Here is a 21707-nt window from a genome sequence, read left to right on the forward strand (position 1 = left end):
AGGTACCTAGAAAGACTGGAAATGGTAGGGAGACATAAGTAGTATCCCAGCTCTCTCTTTAGGATACGTGTGATGGAGGTTATAAGAAAAGGGAAAGGATAGTTAAAGGCAGAAAGATCACTTGGTGGAAGCCAAGTTAGTGAAAAATGAGAGGAAGAGGTTCAGAATACAGGAAAATATGAAAATTATAAAATGAGAATTCCAAAGGGCAGAGTGGAAGGAATGAGCAGAGTCAGAGTGAGAGAGCAACAAGTTTGAGAACTTAGGTGACCTGAAAGACGGGAATGTTCCTGACTTAGGTTGAATTTGAGATGTTTCCAGGAAACCTAGTGTGAAATGTCCAAACAAGCAACTGGTGATGTAGGATGAGACAGACTAGAGTTGAATATATAAATCTGGAAGTCTTCTGTAGAGGAGTGATGAAGTCACCAAGAGAGAAAAATATATAGAGAAAAGATGGGTGAGGATAGAGCTTTAGTAGTATTGTGGATTTGCCCTGGTTAACCTCAGTGTCAAGACTAAGTTAACTAAAACAGTTAGGGGCATGACATGAATGATGAACCAGAAAAGGAGACTGAGGTGTGTAAGAAGAGGACTAAGAGGAAACAGTCTCAAAAAACCCAGAGAAGGTAAGGGCCTCCAGGTCTTCAGTGTTCAACAGGGTCAACTCCTGAAGAAAGATCTAGAAGGATAAAGATTTGGAAAATAGGTCATTGGAATCTACAATTAGGAAAGAGATCATTGTTAACTTTGGAGAGTGTTATCAGTTGAGTGATAAAGCCAGAAATTAGATTGTTTAACAATTGGTAAGAAGAGAGTAAGGGAGGAGGAAATGGAAACAGTGGACATAAATGATTTTTTTCCAAGGAATTTGGCTGAGAGAGATAAAGGGCAAAAGCTAGTGAGGATAGTGGGATCTAGTGACAATTTTAATGCAACACAAATCTATGTGTTAAAATATGACATAGTCTAAATTAACAAATACATGTTGCTGGAGGTTGATGGAAATATATTTTCTGGAAGTCAATCCCATGGTGATGAAGCTAATCTGAGGTATACTGGCATCCCACATTGTCTTACTAGCAGAACCTGACAGTATTGAGATTGTAAATTATATAGAAATGTTTATTGGGGAGAAAGAAGGGAGGTTTGCTTCTTTGTACACTTTCATTCTTTCTGTTCTTTTTTTTTTAAACTCTTACCTTCTGTCTTGGAGTCAATACTGTGTATTGGCTCCAAGTCAGAAGAGTGGTAAGGGCTAGGCAATGGGGGGGTCAAGTAACTTGCCCAGGGTCACACAGCTGGGAGGTGTCTGAGGCCAGATTTGAACCTAGGACCTCCCTTCTCTAGGCCTGGCTCTCAATTCACTGAGCCACCCAGCTGCCCCCCATTCTTTCTGTTCTTAAAGGAAATTAGAAGGGGCAGCTAGGTGGTTCAGTGGATTGAGAGCCAGATCTAGAGACAGGAGGTCCTGGGTTCAAATCTGACCTCAGACATAGTATTGATTCTAAGATGGAAGGTAAGAGGTTTAAAAAAATTTTTTTTAAATAAAGGAGATTAGTGAAAGAAACATAGGAAGTAAGAGCTAAAACAGATCCTAAAGATCTTCTATTTTACAGATAAGGAAAATAAAGCCCCCCCCCCCCAAATGAAGTGACTTACCCAAGATTACACAAGTAGGGGTAAAGAATACACCTGGGATAAAGAAAGTGTAGTTCTATGCCAAAGCACAAAAAGGCCCATCAAAGGCAGTGGAAATGGGAAAGATAAGAAGGGAGATGGAAGAAATCTCCAGAGCATCTACTTCCTAGTGCCAATGTAAATGGAGGAATAAGCAAGGATTTCAACTGATCAGTTTTTCATTGAGCATTTTATTTCCCAGATAGAAAACAGTCTAGTGACAAAACTAGAATGAAAACCTGGTCTCAACTCTTAATCAGTATTCTTTATACTAAAATACTAAAATAAAAAGTTCTAGGACAGGTAGTTAAATGTTTCCTTTCTCCTGTTTTTAGTATTTTTAAAACAACTACTCAGACTCTAGAGAAGTTAAATTTAAGAATTATTTTCATTATTATGTAGCTTTTTCTTGGGGAATATGGAGAAGAAAGAAAGAAAATAGAATTAATGTACTCAGTTTATTAAGACCTTGTTAAGAGGAATTCTTAAGAGTGTGGAAAAAATCCTGGATTTGGAATTTGAGAGCTTAGTTTCTAATTCTGGCTCTGCCACTTACTACCTTGCATAATCTTGGCCATGCTTATACTCCTTGCTTATCCTCAGTTTCCTCATCTGCAAGGTAAAAGGACTGAACAAAATGACTACCAAGATCCTTCCTGACCCTAAATCTAGGATTCTATGATCCTGAGATAGATTTACTTTAAATATATTTACCTCTCAGAAGAGAGAAATCCTAGGGAAAGAAAAGGCATGGAGGAAGAAAATGGAAGCAATAAGAGAATGATATATTTTATGGTTCTATCAATAAATTAATAAACACATCCATGCCTACAAGAACCAAAATGAAACAAAATATAAATTTGACTATTGTAATTATTGTGCAGTAAGACTGAATATATTATTTTTGACAAAAAAACTTTTTTTTCAGAAAAAAATGTGTGATCTACAAAATTAAATGAACATTCAGCAATTCCTTCTCATTCTACCATGTCATTCAGGCATAAGAATACAAGGAAAATATTAATCTCACGAGAGATACTAATTTACTTTTGAAGGTCCCAATCCCCCAAACAGAAATAAAAGCTCAGGATATAGACAGGGTAGGTCTATACCAAAGTGTAGAAAGGTCCATCAAAGGCAACTGGTAGGGAAAAATAGGTTTGGTGACGGAAGAAGTCCCCAGAGCATCTATTTCTTGGTACAATGTAAGGATTCGACTGATCAGTTTTTCATTAAGTATTTTATTCCCCAGGTGGAGAAAAGACTATTCTAATCCTCATTCTGATGTTTAGCTATTCTTGTACGTGGGCCAAGGCTCTTAAATTATAAATTCTAGGTACTAAGGAGAAGGAAATGGCCTATACTCAATTATGAAACTTGATGGTGGTTGTGGGAATTTCTCTTTGTCCCCTACCACACCCAATCTGGGAACAAAGTTCAGTGAACTTGTCCTGGGGGCAAGAACAGCTAGTTCTGCCTGCAGAAAGAAGGAACTAAAATATTAATAACAGAATCAAAACACATAGCTTCTATCAGATATACAGGGGTAGCTTTACTATATGTATTTTCCCCTTTTTTTATAAGAAGAAAAATGATAAGATTAACTGGGTACATTAAAGGCATCTGAAGAGAATGTCTAAGACCACTCCTAAAATCCTAAAATAATCCTGCTTAATTTAAATAAGGTTAATCTCTCTCTATTCTCCCTCCTATCCAAACTATCTGTAAAAAAATTTAAGAAGTATATCTAGGATTCAGATGAATGCCCTCTTACCTTTGCCAAGACTGAAGACAAATGGTTCATTTCTATCATGACTGGAATCAAACTTTTTTCCATTGGACAATTTTCCTTTGTAATGGACATGAACTTTGTCTCCAATCATCGGTGTTTCCTCATTATTCCCCACTCTTTTGACAATCTAGAAAAGATTGATATCAAGAAATAAGAAGTGAGTTTCTATTCCCAAATATTAAATAAAGGATAGGAAGAAAGGTAATCTGGACCTTTTTTTTTTATCCTTTAGGCAAAACTATAATTAAACCACACCAGAGATGAGACCTATCCTATTTTTAACAGCTTTTGCCACAACCTTGCTCAGCAATCCTTGCTGTCAGGAAATTCTTCCTTATAGCCAATTTAAATTCCTTATGTTGCAGTTTAAACTGCAGGTTATACTATTTATTTCCAAAGAATCATTAATCCTTCCAGCTCCACTGTACTCATTCCTCCTTCTCAAAATAAAATCCTCCCAAATCAAAAGACCAGGGAGTTGGTTCCTATACAATTGGAGCCAAAAAGCAAAACATTCAAGGACATCCAAGAAAAGTCTAAAACAAAGCCTCATTACACACTTTTCTTTATATCCTCCACCAGTCCAAACTTAGCAGCTTCTGATTGTAGATTCCCCTAACTGGTTTAAACTTTCAGAAAGTCCTACTTCACATAATTTGAATAACACATACCACAATGTGTACAAAAGATTAATAAAACTAAACTGTATGATGCTGATCAACTAGTTTTCTAGTAAAGGAAATGCCAAAAGAACTCTATGAAAAAAGATTTAGCAATCACAAAATTCATAATATTTGTTTTGTATTTGGTAGACAAGCTGCTAATGTGGTGGGTCAGTTCTGGGAAAACAAAATCAAATCCATCTGTGTTGGTGTAGTTTCTTCTGTTAATCCTGTATGCAAAATTACTTATTCTCCAGTAAGTAACATTTTGGCATATATATATTTTTGAGGAATAGAAATATCTGTAAATATTTGAAGATTTTGTTTTTTCCTGAAGCGTGAACAGAAGACTGATTTTACAATTTTCCTAGTTCAACATCTCTGTTTTTCTGGAAGGAGAGAATAGTTATTTGTAGTTATTTCAGAGTTTTTAGGGGAGGAAAGTTCTCACAACATTAACCTGTCCAGCCCAGGAAGTCTATTGGTCACATTCACAAATTTGCAATTCAGATGGAAAAATTTAACCTAATCTTTAATACTGAATGTCATTTAATGGTTATACTTGGAGTATTTGCACCTCTAAGTTAAAGGCCATCTGATCTAATTGCTAGTTATCTATAGCAGAGTATGTCAAACACTTCCAAGTAGAGCCAAAACCAGATTAAAATATAATTGGGAAATATTTAATATAAATAAAACATCCAATAGAATATAGATAATGCTAATATGTGGTTTTCTAAATCGATGTGACTGGCAATGAGCCTTACTTTAGTGTGTAAGTGACCCTGCTCCTATTTGAGTTTGAAACCACTACTCTATAGAATGATGATGGAGTAGTAGGGTAGGTAGAAATTTCCAGCCTGAAACTTCAAATCTCAAGAAAGTTTTAGGGGCCCACAACATCATTTCATTAGCGTTACCCCAGGAAGATTATATAATGACAAGTCTTAAGGTATTCAGTATTTACTTCCACATTGTGAGATTTAAAATGGTTGAGGTCTTAAACTGTAGTGATTAAAATAGTGGTAGATATAAATTGTGATAGATATAAGAGAGGGTGAGTAAATTTGACCACAGAAATATGTTTCACTACAGGGTTTAAAATCAAATATAAGGTGGTCGCCAGGGAAATATTCCCAATTATTCAAATACCCAAGTCAACTGGGTTTTATAGAGATTTTTAATTAACAATACAGTGAGTAATCAAAGAGAGAGTAAGAAAGGAATAAGTATGAAGGGCCTCAAGCCAATATGGCCTAGACCTGAGTCTTAAAAGAGAGATCAGTCAGTTTTTTTACATTCACCACAAGGTCTGACTAAACAAGGATTTTAGTGACACCAGGCCAGCTCCATCTCAGTGGTCCTCATCAGAGATCCTCCAAAAGGCTTTCTCCAAAAGGATATCTATATATCCTCAAGAGATTCTGCTTTTTCTTATATAGGGGTTTTTCTCCCATGTCACCTCCCCTAAGTCCCTACATCTACCAATCACTGTAGATGTTTTCCAAAAGACAGCCCATTTTGAATTCACAGCTGAGTAGATTAATCTCTTTAGTAAGAGAGAAAAAAAATGCTGCTGTGTTGACTAATTTCATTAAGAGAAAACCTCTGAGTAAGTTATCACCCTTTTAGGTTTAAGTAGTTTACAAGTTGCCCCACCTTTATAGGTACTTAGTATCCCATTGTATCAATTCTAAAACAGTCATGACTCAAAGAAATTCCTGTCCCTTCCATAAGCATGGATCAAAGTACTGTACTTCCATTGTTCTCAAGGAGCTCTCTGTCCTAAAGCAGTCCTAAGTAGGGAGTAGGGATATTCCCAAGGCAAGGAGCCCTCTGGCATTCAAGTAGAATTCTCACTATCTGCTAGGGAATTCTTCCAAGTAGAAGATTCCCCAATGGGGGAAACCCCTAACATTTATAAGTCTGAGAAATTTTGAGGCTTACAACATACAGCTCTGTCAGTCTCCAAAATTTGTTTTTACACAATAAGTTAATAGAAATACTGACATAGATAGGAGGAGAGGTAAGAAATTAATAAAACTGGACAAAACTTGTTCAGAAAGATCTCTATTTCCTATGACTGCAGGCAAGAAAGTAATAAGTGTTTACAAATGAGATGTAGTTAAATCTTTATCATCAAAATAGATAAGAAAATTAATTTGATTATATAAAATGACTGTACACAAAAGTGGTGTATTAGACAAAACATCAATTAAGTAAAAGACTTTGTTCTAGATATGGCTTCTTCACCTTTACAGAGTCACTATTAAACCTTAAAAAGTCTCATACTCATTCAGTTTCCTTACCTATATAATCAACATAATGTCCTTCACAATGGGTTTTTGTGAGCTTCAAATGGGATGATATACAAGCATTTTAAAATTGCAAAGCACTGCCAAATGTCAGATAACACTAAATATGGGGTGGGAAGGGAAAGTTAAGTCAAATTGACTTGTTTATTGAATATCAATAACTCATTCCATACAGGAACACCATATGTAAATATTAAAGTGTATTAATTTTGAATTTTGTTGACTACATTTTTCTTTCTTTTTAAAAATAGATTTTGCTTAAAACTTTCATTTAAAATAATTTTAGGAAATTTATATAATTCTCAAAGGTGGGAATGACTCTTGCTCACCAAGAAAAAAACAAGAAAATTTTAGTTTTGTGATAGATTAGGTAATTTAAAAAATTACTTTGATGCTTTTTCAATTTTTATACACTCTCTTTCTTCCTTCTTTCCTTCCTTTCTTTTTCTTTTCTCTTACTTTCTGTTTTAGAATCAATTCCATCTATTTGTTCCAAGGCAGAAGACTGGTAAAGGCAAGGCAATGGGAGTTAAGTGACTTGCCCAGGATCACACAGCTGGGAAGTGTCTGAGGTCAAATTTGAACCCAGGACCTCCTGTCTCTAGGCATTTTTCTCAATCCACGGAACCACCTAGTTACCCTTACTACAGACATTTCTTGATGTTTCTACAGTTCTCTTTTTACAAACAAAAATGGTTAAGGAAAACATACTCAGATACTGCATGCATTTTCTCAATACTTTGCCTTAGGGACTGACCTTTAGTACACCTCGGTCTTTTTTGGGAGTAATGTCTTCTCCTCGTTCAGAAAGAGCAACTGTTGGATTTTCTCCATCGTTCTTGGTGGCCTCGTCAGTAGTCATTGTCTATTATGAGGTGAACACACCTACTAAGAAGAAACAAACATATTTTGAGCATACACACACAGAGATTTATTTTACTTCATTGTTCATCTCAGAAGAAATTCTCAAGCATGAACCCACTTCACCTTTGTTCTACCTAGCTAGTATTTGCTACTTCTTGACAGGCACCAACATGCTAGCCATTACTCACATAATCAAAATGTATTACAGGTCATCCAGTCCAAACTGTACTTAATTAAAAATCCCCTCTACAAAATCCAACAAGCATAAGGCTAAGAATGTATCTAAGGAATACATAAAGTTCAACAAATATTTATTAAATGCTTTCCTATGTACAAGGCCTTCTACTAGAGATTTTCCTCCAAGTTAACATAAAAAAGCCATTAATTCCTATTCTTTGGGGTTGGTCATCTAAACAGTTCTGAACTGACTTATAAAAACTATTGTCTAGAGTTTATCACTCCATCTTACCCACAAAGACAACATGATAGACTTTGTGAAATGTTTAGCTAAGGTCTAGGTAAACGACATCAATAGCACTACCTACATTTAAGTCTAGTAACCATGTCAAAATCCAAAATAAGATTACTTTGGCATAACTTGTCCTTAATAAAGTCATGCTGAATGGCTCTGGGTTATTACCACACATCTTTCTTGATAATCATAAGCCACCTAGTAACATATTTTAGGTATTTCAGGGAGAAACTACTGGCAAGATGGTTGTATGAAAGGTAGTAAGTATCCAAGGCCAGCACCTCAATCACTTCAAAATGCATTAAAAAAAAAAGGCAAAGAAGAATTTACCAAAAGAAAAACCTCCCAGAACAAATTAGAAAGACTGATTTTTTTTTAAGGAAGATAAACAATTAACAAAAAGGTCCAAAGAAGAAATGCTATAGAAGACCACCAATGAAAAGTACCAGATAATAAATCTTAGCAGAATTCTAGAAATTAAAATGAAATAAGCACAAGAACCTCTGGGACAGTTCTGAAGTACAATAAGGGAATGAAATGGGGATACGGGGAAGGTTTATTTATTTAGGCAAAAAATTAGAGCTCTCCAAGAAACAAAAAAAGTAGAGTACAGAATTTAGAAGAAAAGACAGAGCATCTCTTCAAATCTAAAAAAATATAAACATTTAGAATTTTAAAGTATAGAAGTGGAAGAGAAATTGATAGAATTAAAGATGGGAAGAACACATGAAAATTCTGAGTCAAGACAATTGACTTTAAAGAAAGAATATGAAAAATATGAATTCACAGGTTTTTCATAACTAGTACTACTAAAAGTCTGAATCCCTTACTTCAAGAAATTACTCTGAGGCATTGCAAACAGAGAGCAAAATACAGATGAATGGAATTTACAGAAGGCTCATAAAGAAACACCATATTTATCAAGAAATATCACAATCAGGTTTTAGAATTTTAACATTAAACAACAACTATTAGAAGTAATCAATTAATCATACTGATCAATTTAGGCAGTTTTTTCTTGTTACATAAAGAATTTATCCAAAAGGAAATGAGGTAATCCCCAAATAAAGTATCCTCTGATTTAAGAAAAAGCTGGAAAGACTTATATGAATTGGTACAAAAATGAAGTGAGCAGAACAAGGAGATCATTATACACAGTAACAACAATATTATATGATGAACATTTATGAATAACTTAGCAATTTCTTTTTTTTTTTTATTTTAACCCTTACCTTCCGTCTTGGAGTCAATACTGTGTATTGGCTCCAAGGCAGAAGAGTGGTAAGGGTAGGCAATGGGGGTCAAGTGACTTGCCCAGGGTCACACAGCTGAGAAGTGTCTGAGGCCAGATTTGAACCTAGGACCTCCCGTCTCTAGGGCTAGCTCTCAATTCACTGAGCTACCCAGCTGCCCCCAGCAATTTCTAATAATACAGTGATCCAAGAAAATCCTCAAGGACTTGTGATGAAAAATGCCATTCCCCTCCAGAGAAAGAACTAAGTATAATGCATACTGAGACATACTATATTTCATGTTATTTCAACACTTTCTGTTTGTTCAAGTTCTTCTTCATAAAAGGCTTACCATGGAAAGATGTTTTACATTATTACACATGTAAAATCTATATCAGATTGTTTGCTATCTCAAAGGGGGGGAGAAGGGGAGAAGGCAAGAGTTTGGCTCAAAGGTTAAAAAAATGAACATTAAAAATTGTTTTTTTCATGTAATTGAGGAAAAAATGAAATATTTATTAAAAAATGAAATAAAATATCCTTTTAAAATTGAGCTTAATGATCAATGAAAGATGTATTCTTAGCAAAAGTGAATAATTTGAGTTGTTCTTTCAGAAGAAACCAAAAGGAACAGGTCCCCTGACAAGCAAAATTTAAAAAAAAGAACATAAAGGAAATGAATTAATACACCCAGCAAGACCAAGAATAAAATCAATGTTTGCAAACTTCCTAAGGCTAAAGAAATCTATTGCTTTAAAACAATCTCTTATCTGATTTGTGGTTCATTGAAAGAAAAGAAAGTATCTTGGCAACTTTAAAGGAGTGGGGAGTTCAAAAGAAGGGAAGTAAGGAAAGGAAAAGAAGTGAATTTTTTTTGGGCTACAACTTTTAGTACAGCCTTCATAAATTAACATTTAATGAGGGAGAAATATACAGAGGGGTATCTTTTAGGCAGCAATATAGAGAGGATGGGGAGGGGAAGAGAGCTGTGATTTTTTCAGTCTCAATTTTAACACAAAGCCAAACAGGAAAGAAATTATAGACATCTTAATAATAGCCAACTAGCATTTAAATAACGCTTACTACTGATAAGGTTATTTTTAAGGACAAGCAAAATTAACAAATAATTACTCTAATTACCATTATAATTACCATTGTAGATAGAGAGGAATATAAAATTGCTAAAAATAAGTAAAACTGGGAAAATTCACAATCAAGGGAGTGAAAAGATAATTATCAGTAACTTGAATTTTATGTCAACAACCTTAAGTGAAAAGGGTTTATAGTCATATAGTATTTAAATTTTATCCCCGCCCCCAAAAACAGAAATATTGAGAATATAAATACTTCAGCTTCAGAAGGAGAAATTGTCATAAATAAAATCTCAAAGAAAAAATTCCTTGTCCAGATGGATTTGTTAATTAACTAGTTTATTTATTTTTATTTTTTGAAATTTTTATTTAATTAGTCAATTTAGAATATTTTTCCTTGGTTACAAGAGTCAGGTTTATTCCCTCCCCACCCCCCCATCCACTCCCGTAGCTAACGTATAATTCCATTGGTTTTTACATGTGTCCTTGATCAAAACTTATTTCCATGTTGTTGATGTTTGCACTATAATGATCATTTAGAGTCTACATCCCCAATTATATCCACCTCGATCCATGTAATCAAGCAGTTGTTTTTCTTCTGTGTTACTACTACCACAGTTTTACCTCTGAATATGGAAAGTGTTTTTTCTCATAAATCCCTCCAAGTTGTTCAGGATCACTGCATTGCCACTAATGGAGAAATCCATTACATTCAATTGTACCACAGTGTATTGGTCTCTGTGTATAATGGTCTCCTGGTTCTGCTCCTCTCACTTTGCATCAATTCCTGGAGGTTGTTCCAGTCTCCATGGAATTCCTCCACTTTATTATTCCTTTTAGCACAATAGTATTCCATCACCAACAGATACCACAATTTGTTCAGCCATTCTCCAATTGAAGGGCATCCCTTCATTTTCCAATTTTTTGCCACCACAAAGAGTGCAGCTATGAATATTCTTGTACAAGTCTTTTTACTTATTATCTCTTTGGGGTACAAACCCAGCAGTGCTATGGCTGGATCAAAGGGCAGACAGTCTTTTATCTCCCTTTGGGCATAGCTCCAAATTGCCCTCCAGAATGGCTGGATCAATTCACAACCCCACCAGCAATGAATTAATGTCCCTACTTTGCCACATCCCCTCCAGCATTCATTACTTTCCTTTGTTGTCATGTTGAACAATCTGCTAGGTGTGAGGTGATACCTCAGAGTTGTTTTGATTTGTGTCTCTCTGATTATCAGAGATTTAGAACACTTTTTCATGTGCTTATTAATAGTTTTGATTTCTTTATCTGAAAACTGCCTATCCATGTCCCTTGCCCATTTATCAATTGGAGAATGGCTCAATTTTTTGTATAATTGATTTAGCTCTTTGTAAATTTGAGTAATTAAACCTTTGTCAGAGGTTTTTATGAAGATTGCTTCTCAATTTGTTGCTTTCCTTCTGATTTTAGGTACATTGGTTTTGTTTGTACAAAACCTTTTTAACTTGATGTAGTCAAAATTATTTATTTTACATTTTGTGACTCTAAGTCTTGCTTGGTTTTAAAGTCTTTCCCCTCCCAAAGGTCTGACATGTATACTATTCTGTGTTTGCCTAATTATAGTTTTCTTCTTTATGTTCAAGTCATTCACCCATTTTGAATTTATCTTGGTGTAGGATGTGAGGTATTGAACCAAACCTAATCTCTCCCATATTGCCTTCCAATTTTCCTGGCCGTTTTTATCGAATAGTGGATTTTTGTCCCCAAAGCTGGGATCTTTGGGTTTATCATATACTGTCTTGCTGAGGTCATTTGCCCCAAGTCTATTCCACTGATCCTCCTTTCTGTCTCTTAGCCAGTACCAAATTATTTTGATGACTGCTGCTTTGTAATATAGTTTGAGGTCTGGGACTGCAAGGCCCCCCTCATTTGTTTTTTTTTTCATTATTTCCCTGGATATCCTTGATCTTTTGTTATTCCAAATGAACTTTGTTATGGTTTTTTCCAAATCAGTAAAGAAATTTTTTGGGAGTTCCATGGGTATGGCACTAAATAGATAAATAAGTTTGGGTAGAATGGTCATTTTTATTATATTGGCTCGTCCTACCCATGAGCAGTTAATGTTTTTCCAATTGCTCAAGTCTAGTTTTAGTTGTGTGAAAGGTGTTTTGTAGTTGCGTTCATATAGTTTCTGTGTTTGTCTTGGGAGATAGATTCCTAGGTATTTTATTTTGTCTAAGGTGATTTTGAATGGGATTTCTCTTTCTAGTTTTTGCTGTTGAGCTGTGTTGGAGTAATGTAAGTTTTTAAGGACAAGGTCTGTTTCACTTTGTCTTTGCAACTTCAGTGTTTAGAACAATTTCTGGTACATAAGTGTTTAATAGTGGTTTTTTCCCCCCTTTTATGCCAATGCTTATGTACAAGCTCTGGAAGGTAATATGCTTCAGCTTACTATTCCCACTGGGTCTCTCCACTGTTTATTGAGTCACTCCTAATTTTTGTTTTTTGGAAGATTGTGGTATTCTATGAGTCATATACAATATTCACAAGTGGGGACTACTGATTTTTTTTAAGCAGGTATATGTGTCAGAGAACAGTTTGTAATTGCTTTGTCATAATCTGTGAAACAAAGTAATGACATTTAACTTTTAAAAAATAAATATCTATTTGTCTATTTCTAAAATAAATTTTCTTAAAGGTAAGATACTAAACATAATTTAACTTATTCTTAATAACTCAGAATTATCATTACATTCACTAATTCTTTGCTCTAACAGTTATATCTTTAGACTCTACTAAGATATGTAGGGTTTTTTTTTGTTTGTTTTTGCTTCAATTGTATGTGGTCTCATACTGCTCCTGTGTTTTATTTCTTGTACTCGCTTTTCGTAGTATTTTAGTTTCCTCTCTCATTCTCAGGCTTCCAGTTATCACCTCTTCTTACCGTTGCTAGATCTGTCTCTAAGAGCACTCACAAATACCACTCACAAATACCACCACATTTCTGAGTTCTTTTTTAAGGGATAATAGTAGGGTTACGTGGTTATAGCTATATGCAAAGTAGAGGGTAAATAAGTTGTGTGAGGTCTTTTGTAAGTAAACTATATCAACTCGAGTACATGAACTTTTAATAATTTATTTTGCTGATTTTGTTGTTCTCCCTTTCACCAAGTGGTTATTAGTGGTTATTATCTTATAAGTTGCCAAGAATTACTTAACCTATAAATAAATTTGTTATTGGCTGTGTTTTAAGTATAATTGACGTTGCTGGGCAAGTGACCTCTAGATGAATTAAGTATTAATGCAACTCATTTTACATCACCAATGTGATTCTTCAAAGATGTAGAACTAGATTTTGTAAAATGATGCTGATATTAAGATTTAAGAGCTGCATAAAGGACCTCTAAATACAACAGTTACTATTTTACTCATCATGAAGGCTTTCTATTTAAAGGAATCTAGAATGAATAAAGTCAAGCATTATTTTGTAATTTAAATAATCACCTGTGAATTTATGAAAGAATGCACTCCAGGTTTTGGTGGGGAATGTTGTATAGCTCTTTTTAGTATGCTATTTTTAAATTCCCTTGTTAAGTATTTAGCAAAACTTAGTTTATTAGTTATATTAATTTTTTTGAGAATGCTTTTATTTTATTTTTCTCAATTACATGTATAAAGAATTTTTTAGTATTCAATTTTATTAAGTAATTTCTGAGTTCGAAATCCCCTCCCTTCCTTCCCCTTCCCCCTCCTTGAGAAGGCACACACTTTGAAATAGAACACATATGTACATGACAAAAAACATTCCCATATTAGCCATCTTGTATAAGAAAATACAGTAGAAAAAAATTTAAACCCAAGAAAAATAAAAAGATAAAAAAATATGCTTCAATCTGAATTTAGACTCCACTTCTGAGACTTCTGGGTTAAGATGGCCCCAGAGTAGAAGCAAGGCTCTTCCTCTCCTCTCCAACTAACTGATAAAGTGCCTCAAAAGGACAAAACCAAAATCAGATGAGCAAAGGGGGTCCACTGGAGGGCATAGCATTGAAGGTAGGCAGAGTTTGGGGCATTTCCATGCTAAAAAGGGGGCAAAATTATTCCCACCAAAACACAAGCTCATTACCCCTCTCCTACTCCATCTATGGCACCAGAGTCAGAGAGAGCATGGGGCAACCTCTAGGTTCTTGGTGGGCTGGCTGAGGACACCACAGACTTACCCCCTAAGAGCAGCAAGATTTGGGACCCCAGGAGGCTGAGGAACAAGAACTTTGGGCACAGAGACAGAGCAGAGAGGGGCAGCATGCAGCAGATGTCACGGACTCAAAAAATAGCCTTAGGGCAAAAATCCCTTTGTAGTTCAAGACACAGAGAGTCAGCCCTTCTCATTCAGACTTCTGGCTGGGAAGGGAAGGAAAAACCAACAAAGCAATAGCCACCAACACCCAAGAATTACAATCTATAACTACCAAAAAAAAAAACCCAAAGAAAAAGTCTTTGACTCTGGATAATTTCTACTTAGAGAAACAATAGACTACAGAGGAGACAGCAGAGGATGACAGATAAGCAAACACATCCAAATTTTACAAAAAAAAAAATGGAAATTGGTCACAAGTTCTCTAAGAAATCAGGCTGGAATTTGAGAACCAAGTTAAAAAGATAGGAAACTTGGCAAGAAAAGTGGGAAATAGTTCAAAAAGAAAATAACAGTTTAAAAGATAAAATCTCCCACTTGGAAAAAGAAGCCCAGAAATCAAATGAAATGATAAGCAAATTGAAAATCAAAAATGACCTGCTAGAAGCCATGTAAAGCAGGATAGACCAAACTTAAAAGGAAAATTTAAAAAATCATAGCTGAAAACCAGTCTTTAAAGACCAGAATGTGTGTGTGGGGGGGGGGGGGGGGAAGAGAAGCTAGGTGGTACTGACTCCAAGATGGAAAGTAAGGATTTTAATTTTAAAAAATAAAATAAAAAATAAAGACCAGAATTGGGTAAGTAGAAGCTAACAATCTTACAAGACAGCAAGAATTAATAAAGCAAAGTCAAAAGAATGACAAAATAACAGAAGAAGAAATAGAATTCTTAAATAATCCCATATCAGAAAATGAAATCCAACAGGCCATCAAAGAACTTCCTAAGAAAAAATCCCCAGGGCCTGATGGATTCACCAGTGAATTCTATCAAACATTCAGAGAACAGTTAATCCCAATACTATACAAACTATTTGACATAATAAGCAAAGAGGGAGTTCTACCAAACTCCTTTTATGACACAAACATGGTACTGATTCCAAAACCAGGCAGGTCAAAAACAGAGAAAGAAAACTATAGACCAATCTCCCTAATGAATATAGATGCAAAAATCTTAAATAGGATACTAGCAAAAAGACTCCAGCAAGTGATCAGAAGGGTCATCCACCATGATCAAGTAGGATTCATACCAGGGATGCAGGGCTGGTTCAATATTAGGAAAACCATCCACATAATTGACCACATCAACAAGCAAACCAACAAGAACCACATGATTATCTCAACAGACACAGAAAAAGCCTTTGATAAAATACAACACCCATTCCTATTAAAAACACTAGAAAGCATAGGAATAGAAGGGTCTTTCCTAAAAATAATAAACAGTATATATCTAAAACCATTAGCTAATATCATCTGCAATGGGGATAAACTAGATGCATTCCCAATAAGATCAGGAGTGAAACAAGGATGCCCATTATCACCTCTACTATTTGACATTGTACTAGAAACACTAGCAGTAGCAATTAGAGAAGAAAAAGAAATTGAAGGCATCAAAATAGGCAAGGAGGAGACCAAGTTATCACTCTTTGCAGATGACATGATGGTCTACTTAAAGAATCCTGGAGATTCAACCAAAAAGCTAATTGAAATAATCAACAACTTTAGCAAAGTCTCAGGATACAAAATAAACCCACATAAGTCATCAGCATTTCTATATATCTCCAACACAGCTCAGCAGCAAAAACTAGAAAGAGAAATCCCATTCAAAATCACCTTAGACAAAATAAAATACCTAGGAATCTATCTCCCGAGACAAACACAGGAACTATATGAACACAACTACAAAACACTCGCCACACAACTAAAACTAGACTTGAGCAATTGGAAAAACATTAACTGCTCATGGGTAGGACGAGCCAATATAATAAAAATGACCATCCTACCCAAACTTATTTATCTATTTAGTGCCATACCCATGGAACTCCCAAAAAATTTCTTTACTGATTTAGAAAAAACCATAACAAAGTTCATTTGGAATAACAAAAGATCAAGGATATCCAGGGAAATAATGAAAAAAAAAACACAAATGAGTGGGGCCTTGTAGTCCCAGACCTCAAACTATATTACAAAGCAGCAGTCATCAAAACAATTTGGTACTGGCTAAGAGACAGAAAGGAGGATCAGTGGAATAGACTTGGCGTAAATGATCTCAGTAAGACAGTTTATGACAAACCGAAAGATCCCAGGTTTTGGGACAAAAATCCACTATTCAATAAAAACTGCTGGGAAAATTGGAAGACAGTGTGGGAGAGATTAGGAATTGATCAACACCTGACACCCTACACCAAGATAAATTCAAAATGGGTGAAAGACTTAAACATAAAGAAGGAAACCATAAGTAAATTGGGTAAACACAGAATAGTATACATGTCAGACCTTTGGGAGGGGAAAGACTTTAAAACCAAGCAAGACATAGAAAGAATCACAAAATGTAAAATAAATAATTTCGACTACATCAAATTAAAAGGCTTTTGTACAAACAAAACCAATGTAACTAAAATCAGAAGGAAAACAACAAATTGGGAAAAAATCTTCATAAAAACCTCTGACAAAGGTTTAATTACTCAAATTTATAAAGAGCTAAATCAATTGTACAAAAAAATCAAGCCATTCCCCAATTGATAAATGGGCAAGGGACATGGATAGGCAGTTTTCAGATAAAGAAATCAAAACTGTTAATAAGCACATGAAAAAGTGTTCTAAATCTCTTATAATCAGAGAGATGGAAATCAAAACAACTCTGAGGTATCACCTCACACCTAGCAGATTGGCTAACATGACAGCAAAGGAAAGTAATGAATGCTGGAGGGGATGTGGCAAAGTAGGGACATTAATTCATTGCTGGTGGAGTTGTGAACTGATCCAGCCATTCTGGAGGGCAATTTGGAACTATGCACAAAGGGCGATAAAAGAATGTCTACCCTTTGATCCAGCCATAGCACTGCTGGGTCTGTACCCCAAAGAGATAATGGACAAAAAGACTTGTACAAAGATATTCATAGCTGTGCTCTTTGTGGTGGCCAAAAATTGGAAAACGAGGGGATGCCCTTCAATTGGGGAATGGCTGAACAAATTGTGGTATATGTTGGTGATGGAATATTATTGTGCAAAAAGGAATAATAAAGTGGAGGAATTCCATGGAGACTGGAACGAACTCCAGGAAGTGATGCAGAGTGAGAGGAGCAGAACCAGGAGAACATTGTACACAGAGACAAACACACTGTGGTATAATTGAACGTAATGGACTTCTCCATTAGTGGCAGTGTAATGTCCCTGAACAATCTGCAGGGATCTAGGAGAAAAAACACTATCCATAAGCAGAGGACAAACTGTGGGAGTAGAAACACCGAGGAAAAGCAACTGCCTGACTACAGCGGTTGAGGGGACATGACAGAGGAGAGACTCTAAACGAACACTCTAATGCAAATATTAACAACATGGCAATGGGTTCGAATCAAGAACACATGTGATACCCAGTGGAATCACGCGTCGGCTACGGGGGGTGGGAGGGAGGAAAAGAAAATGATCTTTGTCTTTAATGAATAATGCATGGAAATGATCAAATAAAATAGTATAAAATAAAAAAAAAGAATGACACAATAGATGTAAACATGTAATATCTCACTGAGAATATGGTTGACTTGGAAAACAGGTTCAGAAGAAACAATTTGAGAATCAGAGGCCTACCAGAAAACCTGGAAATAAACAGAAACCTTGACATCATACTACAAGAAATTATCAGGGGCAGCTGGGTGGCTCATTGGATTGATAGCCAGTCCTAGAGACAGGAGGTTCTAGGTTCAAATCTGGTCTCAGACACTACCTAGCTGTGTGACCCTGGGCAAGTCACTTAACCCCCATTGCCTAGCCCTTACCACTCTTCTGCCTTAGAACCAATACCTAGTATTGATTCTAAGATGGAAGTTTTTTTTTTTAAGAAGAATTATCCAAGAAAACTGCCCTGATGTTCCTCGACAAAAGGGCAAAATAGACATTGAAAGAATCCATAGATCACTCTCTATATTAAATCCTCAAAAGAATACCCCCAGGAATGTAATTGTCAAATTCAAGAGCTTCCAAGCTCAGGAGAAAATATTACAAGAAGCCAGAATGAGACAATTCAGATATCAAGGAGCATCAATCAGGATTACACAGGATCTGGCAGCCTCCACACTAAAGGATCACAAAGTTTGGAATATGATATTCAGAAAGGCAAGAAAATTGGGTTTATAACCAAGGATCATCTACCCATCAAAACTGACTATATACTTCAAGGGGAAAGTAAGGGCATTTAACAAAATAGAAGATTTTCAAATATTTGTAAAGAAAAGACCAGAACTAAAAGGAAAATTTGATATCCAAATAAAAATATCAAGAGAAACATGAAAAGGTAAATAAGAGAGAGGGGAATTTTTTTTCTTTAAGGGCTTCAATAAGATGAAATTGTTTATATTCCTGTATGGAAAAATGTTATTTGTAACTCTCAAAAACTATATTCACTATTATAGTAGTTAGAAGAATTATTCATAGGTAGGGCTTGGGGTAATAAGTGGTATAAGATGATATGCAAAAAAGAAAATGGGGGGGGGAATAGAAGATGGCACCAAAAGAAGCTTGAAGGAATAAGAAAAATAGGATAATCTATATTACATAAAGAAGTGCATGGGTGGGGGAGGGGAAGAACACTATTATAAGAAGAAGAGGAAGAGAGTGTTAATAGGTAATACTCAAATCTTACTCTTAGTGGAATCAATTCTGAGAGGGAAGAGCATTTAGATCCATTGGGGTATTGAATTCTATCTTATCCTATAGGGAAGTTGAGAGGGAAAAACCAAGGAGAGGGAGTGGGGCGGGAAGTACAAAAAGGGAGGGAATGAGAGGGGGGAAGGAATTTAATAGACCCTAAAAAAATAAGAGGGTAATAAAAATGGAGGGGGCAGAAAGGAAAATAAGGGTGGGGATTAGGAGGACTGATTAAAACCAAACGACTTGTATAGAAGGAAATAGCAAAAGAAGGAAGAACAAGACTAGGAGAGGAAATCAAAATGTTAGGGAACATACAGGTGGTAATCATAACTCTGAATGGGATGAGCTTACCCATAAAACGGAGGCAAATTAGAAAACAAAATCCTAACATATGTTGTCTACAAGAAACACACATGAGGCAGGTAGACACACACAGGGTAAAAGTAAAACACTGGAACAAAGTCTATTGGGCATTAACTTAGAAGGCTGGAGTCGCAATCAAGATATCTGACAGAGTCAAAGTAAAAATAGATCTGATTACAAGAGATAGGGAAGGTAATTACATCCTGATAAAAGGCAATATAAATAATGAGGAAATATCAGTACTCAACATGTATGTACCAAATAGTATAGCATCTAAATTTCTAAAGGAGAAACTAGTGGAGCTTAAAGAAGAAATAGTGTAATAATGAGGAGTAGAACAAAAGAAGCGTTGGGAGATATGGATGTTGAGAGCTCAACAGTTGCATGAGGCAAGAATGAGAGTTGCAATCTGAACAAGGACTTCTGGGAAATTCTCCCGAGGAGGGGGTCTAGAGGGCGGAGACACAGACGGGAATAGAAGGAGAAGCTGTTTCTCTGAGCCATTTCAAGACACCTATGGAGATTTCTGTCACTGACAGAAATCCTAACATTGAAGATTCCTGATTAAAATATTATTGGTTCCTGTCAAGAAACTTAATTTCTTCAAAAACTTCCATTCCATGAACTATTGAGATACTGGACTCAAATTGGTAAGCAGTGCTCTCCCCTTTTCCTACCTCTCCCCTGGCTACAAGAAAACCTTATACTTCAGTAATTAGTTTTATTTAGAAAGAGATTTAGGGCCACCCAGAACCCCTCTAACCTTTGCCCCAATCAACAATTAAATCAAATAAGCAGTCAGACAGTGAATTCAATCTCGTTTATTTACTGGCAGACTCCATCTTGTTGCCAGTTTTCAAGAAGACACCAGGGGGAGGCATGTGAGTGCCCCAAACCAGCGCATATCCAGATTGAGGTCCCTCATACCTCTCCTTGTAGAGAAGACTTCCCCGCTACCCTTGAGGGCCAGCACGGCCACCATTCATTAAATTCATTAAAGGCAGTTCCCTACCTATTAGGACATATTTCAAATTACATTGTTCAGGTTAGGAAAACCTTAACATCAAGGACCTTTGTAAAACTGCATCTTATGTTCACGAAGAATTCCAAGAAATCATTGACTCCAAACATACTCTAAAAGAAAAAGACCAGATCATTAAAGATTTAAAGCATCAATTAAAAGATGCAAAGGAAAACATAAAAAATAGGGAAATTGAGGAAGTAAAATCATTAGCTACTCTCCAAGCCTTTAGACCTAGATACCAAAATCAATAACCTAGGCAACCAAGAAACCCGTATTACAACAACAACACTAATAAAATATGTTTCTTATGTGGAAAATTTGGACATATTGTCAGATTTTGCCACTACAAGGCTCAATTAAACTTGAACTCAAACAACAACAGAAACAGGAACTATAATAACTACAACACAAGCAACATTGGCAATTCAAACAAGTCAATCAGATGCTGAGACCACAATTATAAAATATATAGACAAAGTCCAGATCTAAAGAGCATGCAAGAAGCTATAGCCCAGGGAGCAAAGCCTCATTATTTGAGTGTGGTTGTAGGGCATAACACAGAATTATGAAGCCAGGATCCAGCCTTAGCACATAAAACAAAATTTAAGGGGTTCAAGGCTGAGTCTAAACATGGGAAACAACATATAAAAATTCTGAGCTTGGAAATAGACTATGGGGATGGTCAAAACTGACGAGCAAATAGAGGAAGAACAACAGATGTTAAGGGATGTACAGAAATTAAAGGAATGGTTTTTAAAAGTGGGAGAAACTTCCTGTGACCAGCTCTTTCTCCTTTGAACTTAACTTTGAAGGAGCTCCAGCTTGGGACCTCAGACTGCTCTTGGATTTTCCCTTAGAACTATCATATGGGTGAGTGAAAAGGCTGACTTTCTTTCCTGGAGAGGTCCCTTGTCTTGGAGGAGGCCTCGTGGCTAGAACCCTTGTTTAATTTACCTCTGGGTCCCCTTTGCTGGGGCCTCTGAAGCCCTGCCTGGTTCTGACCAGACCAGAGTAATTAGCTACTCTCTTAATTTCCTTACTTTCACTCTTTCTCCTTTTGTAAACAAACTACCATAAAAAGTCATCCTGATGTGAATAATATGATTTCGGCATCCGGATTTTTTATACATTTAGTCCAATCTTTTTATTTTAACCCTTACAGAAAGAACTAT

General features: G+C 35.8%; 1 protein-coding gene across 11 annotated transcripts in view; it reads right to left on the reverse strand.

The window, feature by feature from the left end:
• Positions 1-21707, reverse strand: part of FKBP5 (FKBP prolyl isomerase 5) — a 175599-nt gene that overhangs the window by 78600 nt on the left and 75292 nt on the right. For 6 of the 11 annotated variants that reach the window (XM_007483756.3, XM_007483755.3, XM_016431011.2 and 3 more), the window contains 2 exons: positions 7207-7337; positions 3455-3599 (listed from right to left, as the gene is read on the reverse strand). In XM_007483756.3, coding sequence (XP_007483818.1) covers positions 3455-3599; positions 7207-7311 — 250 coding nt within the window. In that variant the 5' untranslated portion in view covers positions 7312-7337. The remainder of the gene's footprint in view (positions 1-3454; positions 3600-7206; positions 7338-21707) is intronic. The other 5 variants (XM_056818116.1, XM_007483753.3, XM_056818113.1 and 2 more) reach the window with 1 other exon arrangement.

Source organism: Monodelphis domestica, chromosome 2, assembly GCF_027887165.1.
Source record: "Monodelphis domestica isolate mMonDom1 chromosome 2, mMonDom1.pri, whole genome shotgun sequence".
Classification (NCBI taxonomy): Eukaryota; Metazoa; Chordata; class Mammalia; order Didelphimorphia; family Didelphidae; genus Monodelphis; species Monodelphis domestica.